The 13472-nt window shown below is 38.4% G+C and overlaps 1 protein-coding gene across 2 annotated transcripts in view; it reads left to right on the top strand.

Annotated features, from left to right (window-relative positions):
* Positions 1–13472, top strand: part of SMS (spermine synthase) — a 51848-nt gene that overhangs the window by 25819 nt on the left and 12557 nt on the right. For both annotated transcript variants that reach the window (XM_065071408.1, XM_065071411.1), the window contains 7 exons: positions 3160–3253; positions 3987–4051; positions 6018–6193; positions 8484–8640; positions 9517–9604; positions 10624–10738; positions 11263–11342. In XM_065071408.1, the coding sequence (XP_064927480.1) occupies positions 3160–3253; positions 3987–4051; positions 6018–6193; positions 8484–8640; positions 9517–9604; positions 10624–10738; positions 11263–11342 (775 nt within the window). The remainder of the gene's footprint in view (positions 1–3159; positions 3254–3986; positions 4052–6017; positions 6194–8483; positions 8641–9516; positions 9605–10623; positions 10739–11262; positions 11343–13472) is intronic.

The raw sequence follows: 13472 nt of genomic DNA, 5'->3' as shown, positions 1-13472 counted from the left end.
ATGGTGGTTTACCATAAGTTAATTGTCTGAGATTATCAACCAGAACTTAAATTTTTGCCCCACTACACTGCTCTGGCCTGATGCCTGCCTTCAGTCTCTTTTCCCCTTTCCCCCAGGTGTCAGGACCCTGCTAGTTTGGTAGAGATAAGTTTGACAAAACAAATGATGGTTCTACAGTGTTATTCTCTGTGTATTCTAATGCTTTTATATCACTTATAAGTGAAAAGTTGTGTGGTTGTGCTTTTCAGAGCAACCTTCCTCTCTGCCTCCCCTTTCTTCACACACAAAAATGACCCCAAAGCAAAGACAGTAACATCACATGCTGAGAAAATACTTCATGCAGTCACAGGGGGAGTAAAGACAGTGTCAGCTGTCCAATCTTATGACAGCTACATGATTCTAGAAAAAGAATTTAAAAGGGCGTTCAAGTCATGGGACAATCTGCTTATCTGTGAATAGCAACCTCTGGAATATGGGAATGAACTAATAAAATATTGTTCTAACAGTGCAAGTATTTCTGGCACTGTGCCAGATTTCAGAGAACTTAACTGTGCTGTTTAATGAACTGCAAATACTCATTTCTGTCTGTAGTGCTGCAACTCTGAGGGCTCTAGAAGCAGGTCTGTTGACTTCACCAGAAATGTCCATTTTCACTGTGAATAGTTGTCCAAAATCATCTGGAGTGACCAGTGTGTCCAACCTAGCGAGTTCTGCTATTTTGTTTTTTCTCTTCTTTTAAAAAACATATTATCTCCTGGAGTCTGGCAATAAAGCTGTTTGTTCTTAGACTTATGCCTGACTATTTTTTTCCTTTCATGTTAGGCACATTGCAAAATAAACCCTTGCTGACATGGAAATCATAGAATTCTGATAGGATTTTCTCCAGACCCATCCTTTGCAGTAGCCATTTCCCCTCTGCCGAGTACCAAGAGGCTCCAGGAGAAACATGCAACCAATTTGAGTACTTTTGGTTCAGGTGGTTGCGAAGTCACAGGGAAGTGTTTAAAAACCCTGGAGTTCTGCAGAGAATGAGGGGGGAGAAGGCAGAATGTGTCCTGTTATTTTTTAAAAATTATTTTCATTTTTTAACAGTCCCACTTGTGTCTTAGCGGTATGGACATGAACTTAATCTGTAAGATGTTGTGGTCACTATGCAAAGTATGAAGTGGCCCATGTATCAAAAGTACTGAACTGTCAGTCACCAGCAGGTGGGGCACACCATCCTAAAACATGCAGGCAAAATGTTTTATCTGTTGAGGTTTATAACAGCTTTCTCTGCTTTCCTTTGGCTTTGGCAGGAGGACAGTAGAATGAGTTTGCTGGTTCTTCTCCCTGAATGCTTTCTTATATAGCTTGTATGAGAGAAGCAAAAAACTGCCTTAGAAATGTCTTTAATACTGAAAAAACTCTTATTTTCTGATTAGTTTATAAAATTGATCTCTTAAGTGGTAGCACTCTAGCTGTTTAAAAGAAAAAAACCCAAACATCTTTGTTTACTCCTTGACTATTTTCTGTTCATCCTTTCATCGGGGTAGAATAGCGTGTTTTATTTTATGCATGAGGAATTTCCTGGTGTGGGGAGAACACATATTTTAACGCTATTCTGTGGTTTTGTTTAATGGTCATTGAGAGTAGGTACATTTTCTGGTCTGTAATGAAAACCACGTTGGGAGGACACCTGGTGGACAATGGCTGAGATGTAGGGAGAGTCCCTGAAGGACTGAGATACCTGAGAGGGGGAAACATGGTGGTTGTGTATTGTATAAAAACATATTTTCTCCTGAAGTGAAGACCTGTGCATAAGTTCTTCAGGAATACCTAGGACTTTCCAGGCTCATGTTCCAAAAAGAAGTGAGTGACACTTGTGTTTACAGTTGGCAGAGAAACCAATTGCAGCTACAGATTACTGCTGGCCAAAGCCAGCAAAAGTGTTTTTATTCTTGAATAATTTCATTCAGTTTCATCAGTTGATGATCTAGCAGTTAGGAAAAATTATAATCTTCAGATAACATAGACTACGATTTTCTCTATGGGTGCAGATGTTTTCTGGCTAAAGTTCCCATTGCCATGGGAGAAGTTGTGTTCATATTGAGGCTGCCAGTTTGGGAAAGGTGTTCTAGAAGGATAAAAAGAAAGGTGGAAAGAGTTGGTTTGTGTTTTGCTGTTGAGGCTGAGTGGTGGAGTGACAAGAGCAGACAAGCAAAGAAAGCGACATTCATAGGACTGCATGCAGCTTTACTTGGGGTTTCTCTGTGTTGTGCTAATGAGATTCCACCCTTAAATACTTTTTTTTTTTGCTTGGCTGTTCCTGTTGCCATCTCATCCTTTGCCCCCTTGTTTCAGTGCATGCCTCTGTCCTTCTGTCAGCTAATCCCCTTGTAGCCCTTCTGTTTATTTTGTCTTCTCCCTTCCTTAGTATGGAAGTAATATATCTGCTGCTACTCTCTGTCTTTCCCCATGATCCTTATCTCTTGTTCAGTTTTTCGCAAGTTCTTGAAGGTCCTGTATTTGTCTGCCCAGCACCTAGCATGCTGAAACCTTGTTCTTTGATTTTTTTTTTTTTTCAATGTTCCTGCAAGAAACACAATATACAGTAGGAGTTTTGTCTATCTGTATTAATCAATGAGAGTTTGCTGTGATTTCTTTGCTGGTCAAAGCCATGGTTGCTCAAGGACACATTGTTTTGCATTTACAAATTTTTATACAGCTTTGATTGTGAACACTGTGATTAGTTGCTATAAAGGTTAAAAAAATAACAAAACACTAAGAAGTAAAAATGTCCATTTGTTTTGTTGAGGCTTGATTTCAATTAAAAACTGAAACCGAACAAAACCAACACAACACACCCCTTCAAGTAGGCCTTATTTAAAGAGCTGAGACTAGTAAGTGCTATGTTTTCCATCATACCGTAGTTTTTCTGATTTGAACATCCTGCTTCACTGCCTTGATGCCTGCTGATTTTATTAGGTACGTAGTGACTAGCATGCTCTTGCAACTTTGCTGCTTTTTGACCTGCAAAGGAAGAATGGACCTTGTACTGTCAGTTACAGGTGGCTAGAAAAGGAAATATGCATTCTGAATTTAATATAACTAATTTCTAACTTTTTCCTCACTCTGATTTTTGGTAATAAAATCATCATCTCTATCTCTGTTTTCTAGCTTTGCCAATTTGAGAATTCACCCTCATGGATTAGTGTTGGTGGATCTGCAGAGTTACAATGATCATATGAAAGGAAGAGAGGAAGTTGATCAGGTATGAGTGATGCTTATCAAACTGCATGGGGACCCCTTTTTCTTCAAGTCTATCAAAGTATGTCTTAGAAATATTTTTAAATATCAAATTCAGTTCAAACCTGAATGCTTACAGAGGAGTAGTAACACCTATAGTAGTTGCATACATCTGTGTGTGCACACACTGTCTTGCCTGTCCTGGGCTTTGTGGTTTTTTCCTGTAAAAGTTATAAAGTGAGAGCAGCCTTCATCAGGGCTTAGGTGTATTCAATTCAGGCACCAAGGGCAGTGAGGGAGAAGTGATGCTCAGCCTGCAACCTGGTTTATTACTGGATGACTTTTTCTAATCAGATAGATGGGGAACCTCTATTCTCAAACTTCTTCCTCACGGAGAAAAGTATCATATTCCCTGATATCAAGGCATCAGAAACTGGATATTGCAGGGCAACCAGCCACTGCTTCAGCGAGAATGAAACCCTACAGGGTTCAGTGTTCCCTCTTAGGCAGACCTTTCAGGCACAGACAGTGTTATCCTGGAGGACAGTTAAACACAGTGGTAGCTGCTGCAGTGTGCATATTCTTGCTAGTAAGGAGCCTAAGGGAACCAGTTAAATATTCATAGGCTTCTAATATTACATTTCTAAGCTTTTCAGTGCAGGTGCTGCTTTTTATTGCCTTCCAAGTAGCCTAATTTAACAAATATTTTACATTAAGTGAGCACCTATAATTTCTATCTCTGTTTGCATTTTTTTCAGCTTCTAAACAAAGTAGAAGAAAGAATGCAAGAGTTGTTTCATGGTAATATAAAAAGGGTGAAACGGTAAGTTTGTGCATCTGCTTCTCTATGTAGCTTGCCTGTGTAGTTGCTAAACATAATAAGCAAATTATGCTTTGCTATACTGCAGTGAATAGCCTGCAACATGACTTTATGCATGTGTTTTTCAACAATATTTTCAAATTGTTTAAGTGCGGAATTGAAGATAGCAAGGTTTGTCATTTTGTTAAGCTTCATCTTCAGTATTGTTACTTTAGATGAGGGTTATTTCTTTAATTTGCTGCAGTGTTTACATGAAATGGTGGGAGGAAATGCAACCAGGAATTAAGAGCAGGCTGCTCTGTAAGGGCTGGGGAGTCAAGGGTAGTGGGAAGAATTGGCTAGGATATGAACTGAACTCTCTGGGCCACATCTCACAGCTCATGGACCAGGCAAGCAGGAATTTAGTAGGAAGGCAGCTCTGAGAGTGAGCTTGGGTGTCAGGGACTGGCAAAAGACTCAGGCAGAGCTGCAGCATAGCTTGAATGGGGATCAGGGATGAGGGCTGGAGCTAAAATGCATCTCAAGCCCCCATGGAGGAGACCTTGCCCTGACAAGGTTTCTTGCTGCTATTTCTCTCACAGCTCTGCCCCTGCTGTATCTTGTGGTGCTGGCTTTGGGTACAAGTGGTGAATACATTGGAAGAACTTTTGTTCTTAGTGCTGTGCCAAGAAGATAGAAGTGTTTTGTAGCAATTATTTTGAATGTAACTTATAACTGAAGGAGGGAGACCTTGCAAGCCTTCTGACAATTTTGGTTCCCTTAAATACAAGGTTATATATTAAACTGTAGGGATGCTAATACTGAACTATGATATTGGGAGTTGGTAGAATCCCTATGACAGGAACTTACTAAAAATAGGTCAAGAAAAAGTCTGAACTGATCTAGATTAATTTGGTTATCTTAGTATGGGAAAATGAACCTTTTAGAACAGGGAATCTGGAGTGAATTTTTTTCCCCTAAATTGTTTTGCATCCATCTGGTGTTAGCATCACACATGCAGTTCCAGTAAGAACTAATGTTGCTGGAGAAGTTGTTCCTGCATTTTTGTTGTGTTGACAGAGTGAATAGAGCTCTTGCTCTCGTTATGTGCTGCCATCTTGTGGCTCACTCAGGGTAGAAAATATTTCTGAAATGTTTGAGATAGTGAATTTAGAAGAAGCTTCTCTGTGTTTATTTCTTACTACATTCTACTCTGCAAAAAAAAACCCTTAACTCTCTGAAGTGTATGTGAGAAATCTGAACTCTGTACCTGCACACTTTGTTTAAAATGGAATGCAGTCATTTTGATCAATGGCTGCCATTTCAAATATAGTTTGTCTTTACAGGTGAATACTGATTTGAACCAAGATATTTCTGTGTGGAGTTCAATAATAAAAAAGCAATAACACCAATCTATGCAGATCCTTGAACCACTTTTTAAAAGTAATGCAAACCATCAGCTGCTATCAAGGATTGTGCTTAGACAGTACAGGGAGACCTGGCTCAGTTTTAATTACTAGAATAGTTCACTTTTTGTGTGTCTATTTAAAACATCTCTTGGTACAACTTCAGAAGGGTGAGATCCCCTGATCTCAAATAAACAGCATTCTTAGCTGAGCTGACAGTGGGAAGAGGTTTTGTCATTGTTTTTTGTCTGCATTCTGTTTTTGTGTTGTCCATTTCTAGTCATGAGCTGATTCTTCTGCAGAAGCTGTTACATTACATAAGTCCCGTGCCTCAGGACACAGATTCACATGCATGTTGTAGAAGCTGTACATGAAGAACCATTTATACTTAACCTGTGCCTTAGCAAGTTATGTATACTTAAGATATGGCTGATAGGTTTCTTAAATCTGAGTGTCAAATCCTGCAAGCTTTGTTAGATTCCTCTTGTAAACATTTATTTATTATGGTGAATCCAAAGGATGTTTAGAAGGAATCTTAAAATATTCTAACATGTTTTGTAATTTCTTTTATTATTTCCTTCTAGATTGCCAGCCATTTTGAGAGGAGGTGTCATTGATAGATACTGGCCCACTGCTGATGGGCGCCTGGTGGAGTATGACATAGATGAAGTTGTTTATGATGAAGATTCACCTTTTCAGAATATTAAAATTCTGCATTCAAAACAGTTTGGGAATATTCTTATCCTCAGTGGGGATGTTAGTAAGTATCATCTCATTTGAGGATCTATTGCATGAAATTGTAGGAAGTGTTGTTTTCTATCTTGCTATGGCACAGTTTAATAGATTACTAAGGGTTACAATTCTGATATAGGAAGCAGCATATATGCATGTACACATATATCTGTTCCTGTATATAAGGTGTTTTAATCAGAAATGCTGACCAATGTAAAATCTAGAGTACAAAAAAGATTTACTCTGTTTTCCAAAGTCATTATCTCCACTGTAGAAAGTGGCACAGGAGAATAAAAACAAGAGTGTTCTCTAGCAGAGCTTACTCCTTTTTTTTTATGAACTTTTATGTATTTTTTTCAATTCCAACCTCTTGAGTGCTGCTCTTCAACAGTAAAACAAGTTACTCTGTCAGTCTTCAAAACACAGTGGAGTTCTGAAGAAATACAAAGTAGTAGTAGCTTGTGTGTGTGGGGGGGTGATAATCCTGCTGCTCCCTTGTCTAAGGGAATTACCTGCTTAGTGAGATATAGTACAGCTGTGTCTTAACCCATTTAACTGCTTTGTTAGTGAACATCTATTGACTCTGTCATCTTCAAAATGCTCAGCTGAACTCTAAGTTAATCAGGAGAGTGACCCAATCTTTATGGGAGGACCTGCTTGAGTAGATCCAGAGGAGAGCCATGAAGATAGTCAGAGGGCTGAGAGAGTTGGGGTTGTTCAGAGCTTGGAGAACAGAAGGCTCCAGGGACACCTTATAGCAGTCTTCCAGTACCTAAAAGGGCCTACAAGAAAGCTGGAGAGAGACTTTTTACAAGGGTGTGTAGTGATAGACAAAGGATAATGGCTTTAAACTGAAAAAGGGTAGATTGAGATTAGATATAAGGGAGACATTATGTACCATAAGGGTGGTGAGGCACTGGAACTGGCTGCCCAGAAAAGCTGTGGATGCCCCATCCCTGGAATGTTCAAGGCCAGGTTAGACGGGGCTTTGAGTGACCTGGTCTAGGGGAAGATGGCCCTGCTCATTGCAGGGAGTTGGACTAGACAACCTTTAAAGGTCCCTGCTAACTCAAATCATTCTATGGTTTATATGTGGTACTCTGTGCCTGCTGATCTTTGTATTTTTGAAAGTACATTTGGGATAAGATGGGTTACAATTCTTTTAAGCTGGATAAGGATGCTGTTTGCTAGAAAATCTCAGCATCAAGGGGTTTGCTTTGTAAAATCATCAGTACTTATGTTGAAAAGTACTGACCGAGTTACGTGAGGGGTGTTGCAGTCTAGGGGTAGAGTACCTAATTTCAGTTTAATGGCAGAGTGAAAAAGACATTTGGCTATAGCTTTTTGAAATCACCAGAATTACTCATAACTATTCAGTTAGCCTTCTTGCAACTGTCAGGGGAACTTCTATGCAGATGGCAGCTGAAATGTGTGTTTTATTGAATTCATTAGCAAGGTATTTTCTAATTCAGGTAGACTTGTATGTGAAATCACCAACTTACGTATTTTGTACTTGTGGCCAGAAATTTGCATCAGTTTTGTAAAGATGAGGCTGTATTTGAATGTTGTCCTAATGTGCCTCATAGAAAAGGAAGTATGCCATTACTCATTTACCTTCCATGGGTTTTAAAATGCTGCTTTGTGTCACTTTATTCTTGTGCACATATAAGCTAAGTGCTGATCACCAGGCAGGATGATGGGATGTGCCACCATGTGCTGCTGCCCAAAGCTTTGCCCTTTTAAGCTCTGATAACAGATCTGAGCTATGCAAGTTATTGCTGCTTTGGAGCTAATGGTGAATGAGTCAGCAGAAGCAGGAGTTGTGCCTCAGGGCCCTTCCACAATTAGGTGTTAACAGTCATACTTGAGTTTCTGTGCAGGGGATCTACTGGGGTGGACCTAGGTTGTTCATTTTAGTTGGAGTTCAGAGTGTGCTTTCAAAAAAATCTCCTGATTTGTCTTTTGCAGCACTAGTCTGAGGTGATAGCCCATTCAAGTGTGGACCTCAGTCTTAAGTACTGACTGTTTTGCTCTACAGCTCTGCTTCTCTTGCCACGTAGTACTTCTTAATGTTGTGGTAGCCATTGCTGGGTTTGTGTTGGGAACCAGAGAAATCCTGTGTGGGATTCTGAGGAGGATCTCCTTAGCTCTGGTGAATCACCCAACCTGGACTGTCTCTGAGAGCTAGGTTGTTTCTGTAGATGCTCTTGCTTTGGTTTGTATTTTATCACCTTTGATTTAATCCCGAATTAATACCAGTTAATGAGGAGAACTAAGGTTGTGATGTTTCTGTCCAACCCTCTCTTCTTTCCATTCAGATCTGGCAGAGAGTGACCTGGCATATACTCAAGCCATAATGGGCAGTGGAAAGGAAGACTATGCTGGGAAAGAAGTGCTAATCCTGGGAGGTGGTGATGGAGGTATACTGTATGAGATAGTCAAACTGAAGCCAAAGATGGTTACTATGGTAGAGATATCCTTTGACAAATGACTGATCATTTCAACATTTTTCAGCCTGTATTTTCTACTGATGCCTTAGCATTGGGCATTGTTAACTATAAGGTTCTGATTTGTGTGAGGAGACGGGATCTAAAATGAAATTTCTTTTTGTCAGTTTAGAGAGACCCAGTGACTACATATCTCTGTATTATGTAGCTCATGCTCTCAAGTTCCTGAACCATACTGTAACTTCTGAGTAGCAGTTTGCATAGAACTGGAAAGGAACTGTTCTGTCATCAGACTGAGAACTTTTTTGATAAAAGACGACAGGTCAAGTCTGGTTTAGGCTGAATGCTGACTTCTTGCAATCTTCTGTTTTTCTAAAGAAAGCTATTTAATAAAATAATCCCTAGAAGCAAAAAAAGTTTAATCAATAGGAATGTCAGGACTTGGCAAGTTGTTGGTGGCAGAATGACCAACTCTTGCCCTGTTTTAAAAATACTGATACAAATAAAGTTTTCAGCATTCTGTAGTTCAGATAGTTTGTAATGTAAAACACTGTTAGTCATCTGAAAAGTTGATCATCCTAGGTTTTGGGAACCTCTTGCTAGAAACTAAAAATCGTTTTTAAAAAAATGTAGGTTAAAATCTAAACCTAGTTTAGCTTTATGGAATTCTTAGTACACCACCTTATTGTTCATATTTCAAGCTTTCACAGTAATGGTAACAAAAATCAGTGCTTCTTAAACCTGGAGGCAAATACATAAAGTTGTCTATTGTAATATATATACCAAGGTGCATCTTGCCATTCCTTTGTGCATGTCACCTTTTTGAGAATTTCTTTTTGAAGAAATAGCGACTGTCACCTGTATTATTTGTGGAATGTAGAATGCCTTAACCAGCTTCAAACATTGACCAAATGGTGATCGACGGGTGTAAAAAATACATGCGTAAAACATGTGGAGATGTTTTAGACAATCTGAAAGGAGAGTGCTATCAGGTAATTTTTTCATTTTTCTTTTGTTAGAAGTAATATTTCAAATACAGTTACACCTATCCTAGAAGACTGTTATGGGAAGGTTTTGGGGAAAAGTATTCTGATTTTTCTTAATTTTGGGAAAGATTTTTTCCTGTTTTATGGAACTTCTAAATTTTAGTGGCTGGCAGTGAGATTTGTGTTGGAAGTATACATCAGTGTCACAATATTGTTAACTATCCATCTTCAAACTCTGAAATATAATTATGTGTGGTTTTTAAGGAATGAGAAATAGGAGAATGTTTATTGCTGTAACTTAGAGTAAACAGTAATAAGGGTGAAGTATCATTCTTTAAATTGATGAAAAGATAGAAGAAACGTTAAGTTAGTTGTCCTGTACTGTTGAGAATATCAGAATTTGTAATACACATTTTAAATTATTTTTGATTTCAAGACAAAATCTCTTGCTGTTACACTGCTAGTACATTAAAAATGGAAAAAAAATCGTGCATCCCTGCAGTTAAGGTTTTACGTGCTGCATCTGACAGAGCTAACGAACTAGCCCAGGTGTAATCTGACATCTTCACTGGAAATATTTTCTTTCTTTTCAGTACTACTCCTTAAAGCTCTCACGGATACTAGCTTACAAGTGTGAGCTAAAAAAAGCATGCAAAGAGATTAACAGAGAAGTCACATGCTACTCTGTATGAGGCAGTGGCCCTTTGTACAAATACCTTATTTTGTTGCTGTGTTGTGGGGCTGCTAACTGTTGTTGCTGTTTGGTAGGTACAACAGTGGTCACTCAGCAATCAGTGACAGAGCTAGGAAGTGTGGTCCTGTAGTGACTATGTTGTCATTGTCATAATTTCAACAACTGTTCCTCCTTTTTATAACAGTAAGAAGTTGGAAATGGACCCTAAAATTAAATGCATGTTTAATTTTGTACTTTTCCCTTCTTAATTCCTGTGAATCTGCATTTGATTCTCCTACCTGATCAGTTTAAGGGTGTTTTGAGGACCAGCTGAAGTATTTCACTCTTACAGGTTCTAATTGAAGACTGTATTCCTGTACTGAAGAGGTATGCCAAAGAAGGAAGGATGTTTGATTATGTAATTAATGATCTGACGGCTGTTCCAATCTCCACATCTCCAGAAGAAGGTTAATCTCCCAATTCATTTTCCTAAACTTCTGAGGATTTTCCACATTTCTGTCCCTTCACTGCAACAAAAGTACTTTGATTCTTGCCTTTTTAATGGCAAATCTGAGAGGCAAAGAATGGTAGTAACACATCTGTTCTTTTTGAATTTTTCTTGAATGTTTGAAAAATTAGTAAGTGCCTAGTACTTTTAAAAACTGTGCTCTTATTCCAGAATAATATAAACTTATGTAATTTTTCGAGAGTATTTGGAGTTCTCACTCCAGTAAATTTCTCTGCTCTATAGTTTTTTGTAAACATCTGGAAAAATACTGTGAAGAAAAACAGATAGTTCTGCCATTCATTGACATTGTGTATGGATTGTGTGTGTTTTTTACTGTTTATTTTTCTTGTTGGTTTGTTTGCTTTTTTAAAAAGTATAGGATAGCTACTTTTCAAACAGTAGTTATGTTGCAAGTCTTGAATATCTAATAATGAACAACCCAGTAATGTGTTGTTTGGTTTTTAAATCGTACTCTATATGCAGATTCCACATGGGAGTTTCTGCGGTTGATTCTTGACCTCTCAATGAAAGTCCTGAAACAAGATGGAAAATACTTCACACAGGTATGATATCTGGATGTAAAAAACCATAGCTGCTAATGTTTTACCTGAAAAATGCAGATTGCAATACAAGAACTCCCCACAAAAACAAACAAAACCAACCAACCAACAACAACAACAAAACCACCACACACCCAAATAATTAATTAAAAATCTACTAACAAGCTGTTTTTCTCTTTTCAACAACTTTTTCAACGATTTGGGCTTTGGTAACTGATGTATTTTTCATTATTTCAGCTGAATTTGTAGTGCTTGTCTTTGAATTTGAAAGCATAATTTCAAGAATAAGAATCAGCTAGGCATAGATAGAATATTTTAGCTCGAAGCAATTTTTGGGAAAGCAGAACAGATGTACTTTATAAACATATACATGGCTTTTAAGATAATGTCTCAGTTGTAGAGTAAGACATGAAAATGTCATCCATAAAGATGTAGAAATTTGACATAGGTGCAGTAGGATGAGAAAATCAGTCATTTCAGAGTAAGTACTTTTTGCTTTGTATCCACTCCTAATTCAAGTCACTGGTTTGGCTTCTGTAAAATGGATTTTGAACACTTGTATGTTTGTTACAATGCCTGGCATTTTGAAGTATTTTATATAGTCACAAGTTTTGTCCTTATATGTGAAATTTTTAATGTTAATCTATTTAAAAAAAAAAATTCAGATTTGTTTGCTTGCTGTAGTATAGCTCCCTTTTGGATAATACAGCTGTAGTGTAACATCCCTCTGAAGACACTTCCTGTAAGTAATGTTGAATTCAGATTGCTACAAAGCTGTGTGCAATTGTGCAAAACTGTGACAAGACCCAGCAGATGATTGAGTGAAGTGTAAGTCTCTGAAGCTGTATTTTGTCATGCCCATACCTTAAATAGTCTTCTGATATGTGAAACATCTATGTACAGCATTTTGAAATCACCTTGTTAAGCTTTGAAATAACCTAGCTATAAACTATGCATTTGAACTCTATTCATATCAGCATAGGATTTGAGCTGTGTAAAGAAACTGGTTTACTGAAAAATTGCAGAGTTTTAGAAAGAAACACAAAACTCAGAATGAGGTTTTTGGCAACTATCATGTGCTACTTCTGTTTTTTTAAATGCTGTGATTGTATGGGCAAGAAATTATTTTGTGGCTGAACTGAAAGGTATGACTTAATATGGTTGTATCACACTGTAAATCTTAATCGCTTTTCTATTTTGTTAATAGTGGAAATATTTACAACAGACTTAGATATTGAAAGGATGCAATGTCTTTTGGACAGAGCGAGCATCTGTGTTGCATTTGTCATACTGTACGCAGTGAGACTAGCTGACTTGATTAGAACGTGTGTAAATATGTCTGTGAGGAGGTATCTGTCAGACTTTGCTGAAGGACTCCAGGAAGAAGCTTGTACTGAAAGCTGGAGTGCTGGTTCAGCTGCAGCCAAGGTACAGGGAGGTTATTGTATGTCAGCTGGGGTCACTAGAGGCTGAGACTTGTGCAGTGCAGCTGCCTGGCCTGGTGGGAGAGGACAACTCTCAGCTGGGAGTTCTGCTTGTTAGCAAGGTGACCATGAATCAGCAGTGTGCCCTTGTGGCCAAGGAGGCCAATGGTATCCTGGGCTGCATAAAGAAGAATGTGACCAGCAGGTCCAGGGAGGTTGTGCTCCCCTTCTACTCTGCTCTGGTGAGGTGACATCTGGAGTACTGTGTTCAGTTCTGTGCTCCCCAGTTTAAGGAGAACAAGGATGTCAGTTTCACAGTTCCAAAGCAATGAGGTGGGACATGGCAGGATGGGAAAGAAACAACATAAAAATTGAAGTGACTTCAATTTGGACTTGTGGCTGACTGGTAGCCAGTGAAAGGGCTGGCATGTAGAAGCAGTGTTAGCTGTTAAATACCAATTTTTTTTTTTTTTAGCTCTGTATATCAAAGTTGGAAATCTAAGTTACTTTTGTTCTGTTTGTCTACTTCCAGGGTGCTTGTTTTAGGTAGAAGGCTGTACTTGCTGAAGGAAAGTTTTAGTTGTGCTTTTAAAATCCAGGGCTTTGTATACTTCCCCACCCCTAGGCTTTATTGTAGTGTGTTTTTAACATAAAATATGTTAAATATAATCAAGAAAAGCAACCAGGGGAACACTTACCTGTTTGTTAG

The sequence above is a fragment of the Columba livia genome, chromosome 1, assembly GCF_036013475.1.
Source record: "Columba livia isolate bColLiv1 breed racing homer chromosome 1, bColLiv1.pat.W.v2, whole genome shotgun sequence".
Lineage (NCBI taxonomy): Eukaryota > Metazoa > Chordata > Aves > Columbiformes > Columbidae > Columba > Columba livia.
This window is presented reverse-complemented; position numbering and strand designations above follow the sequence as displayed.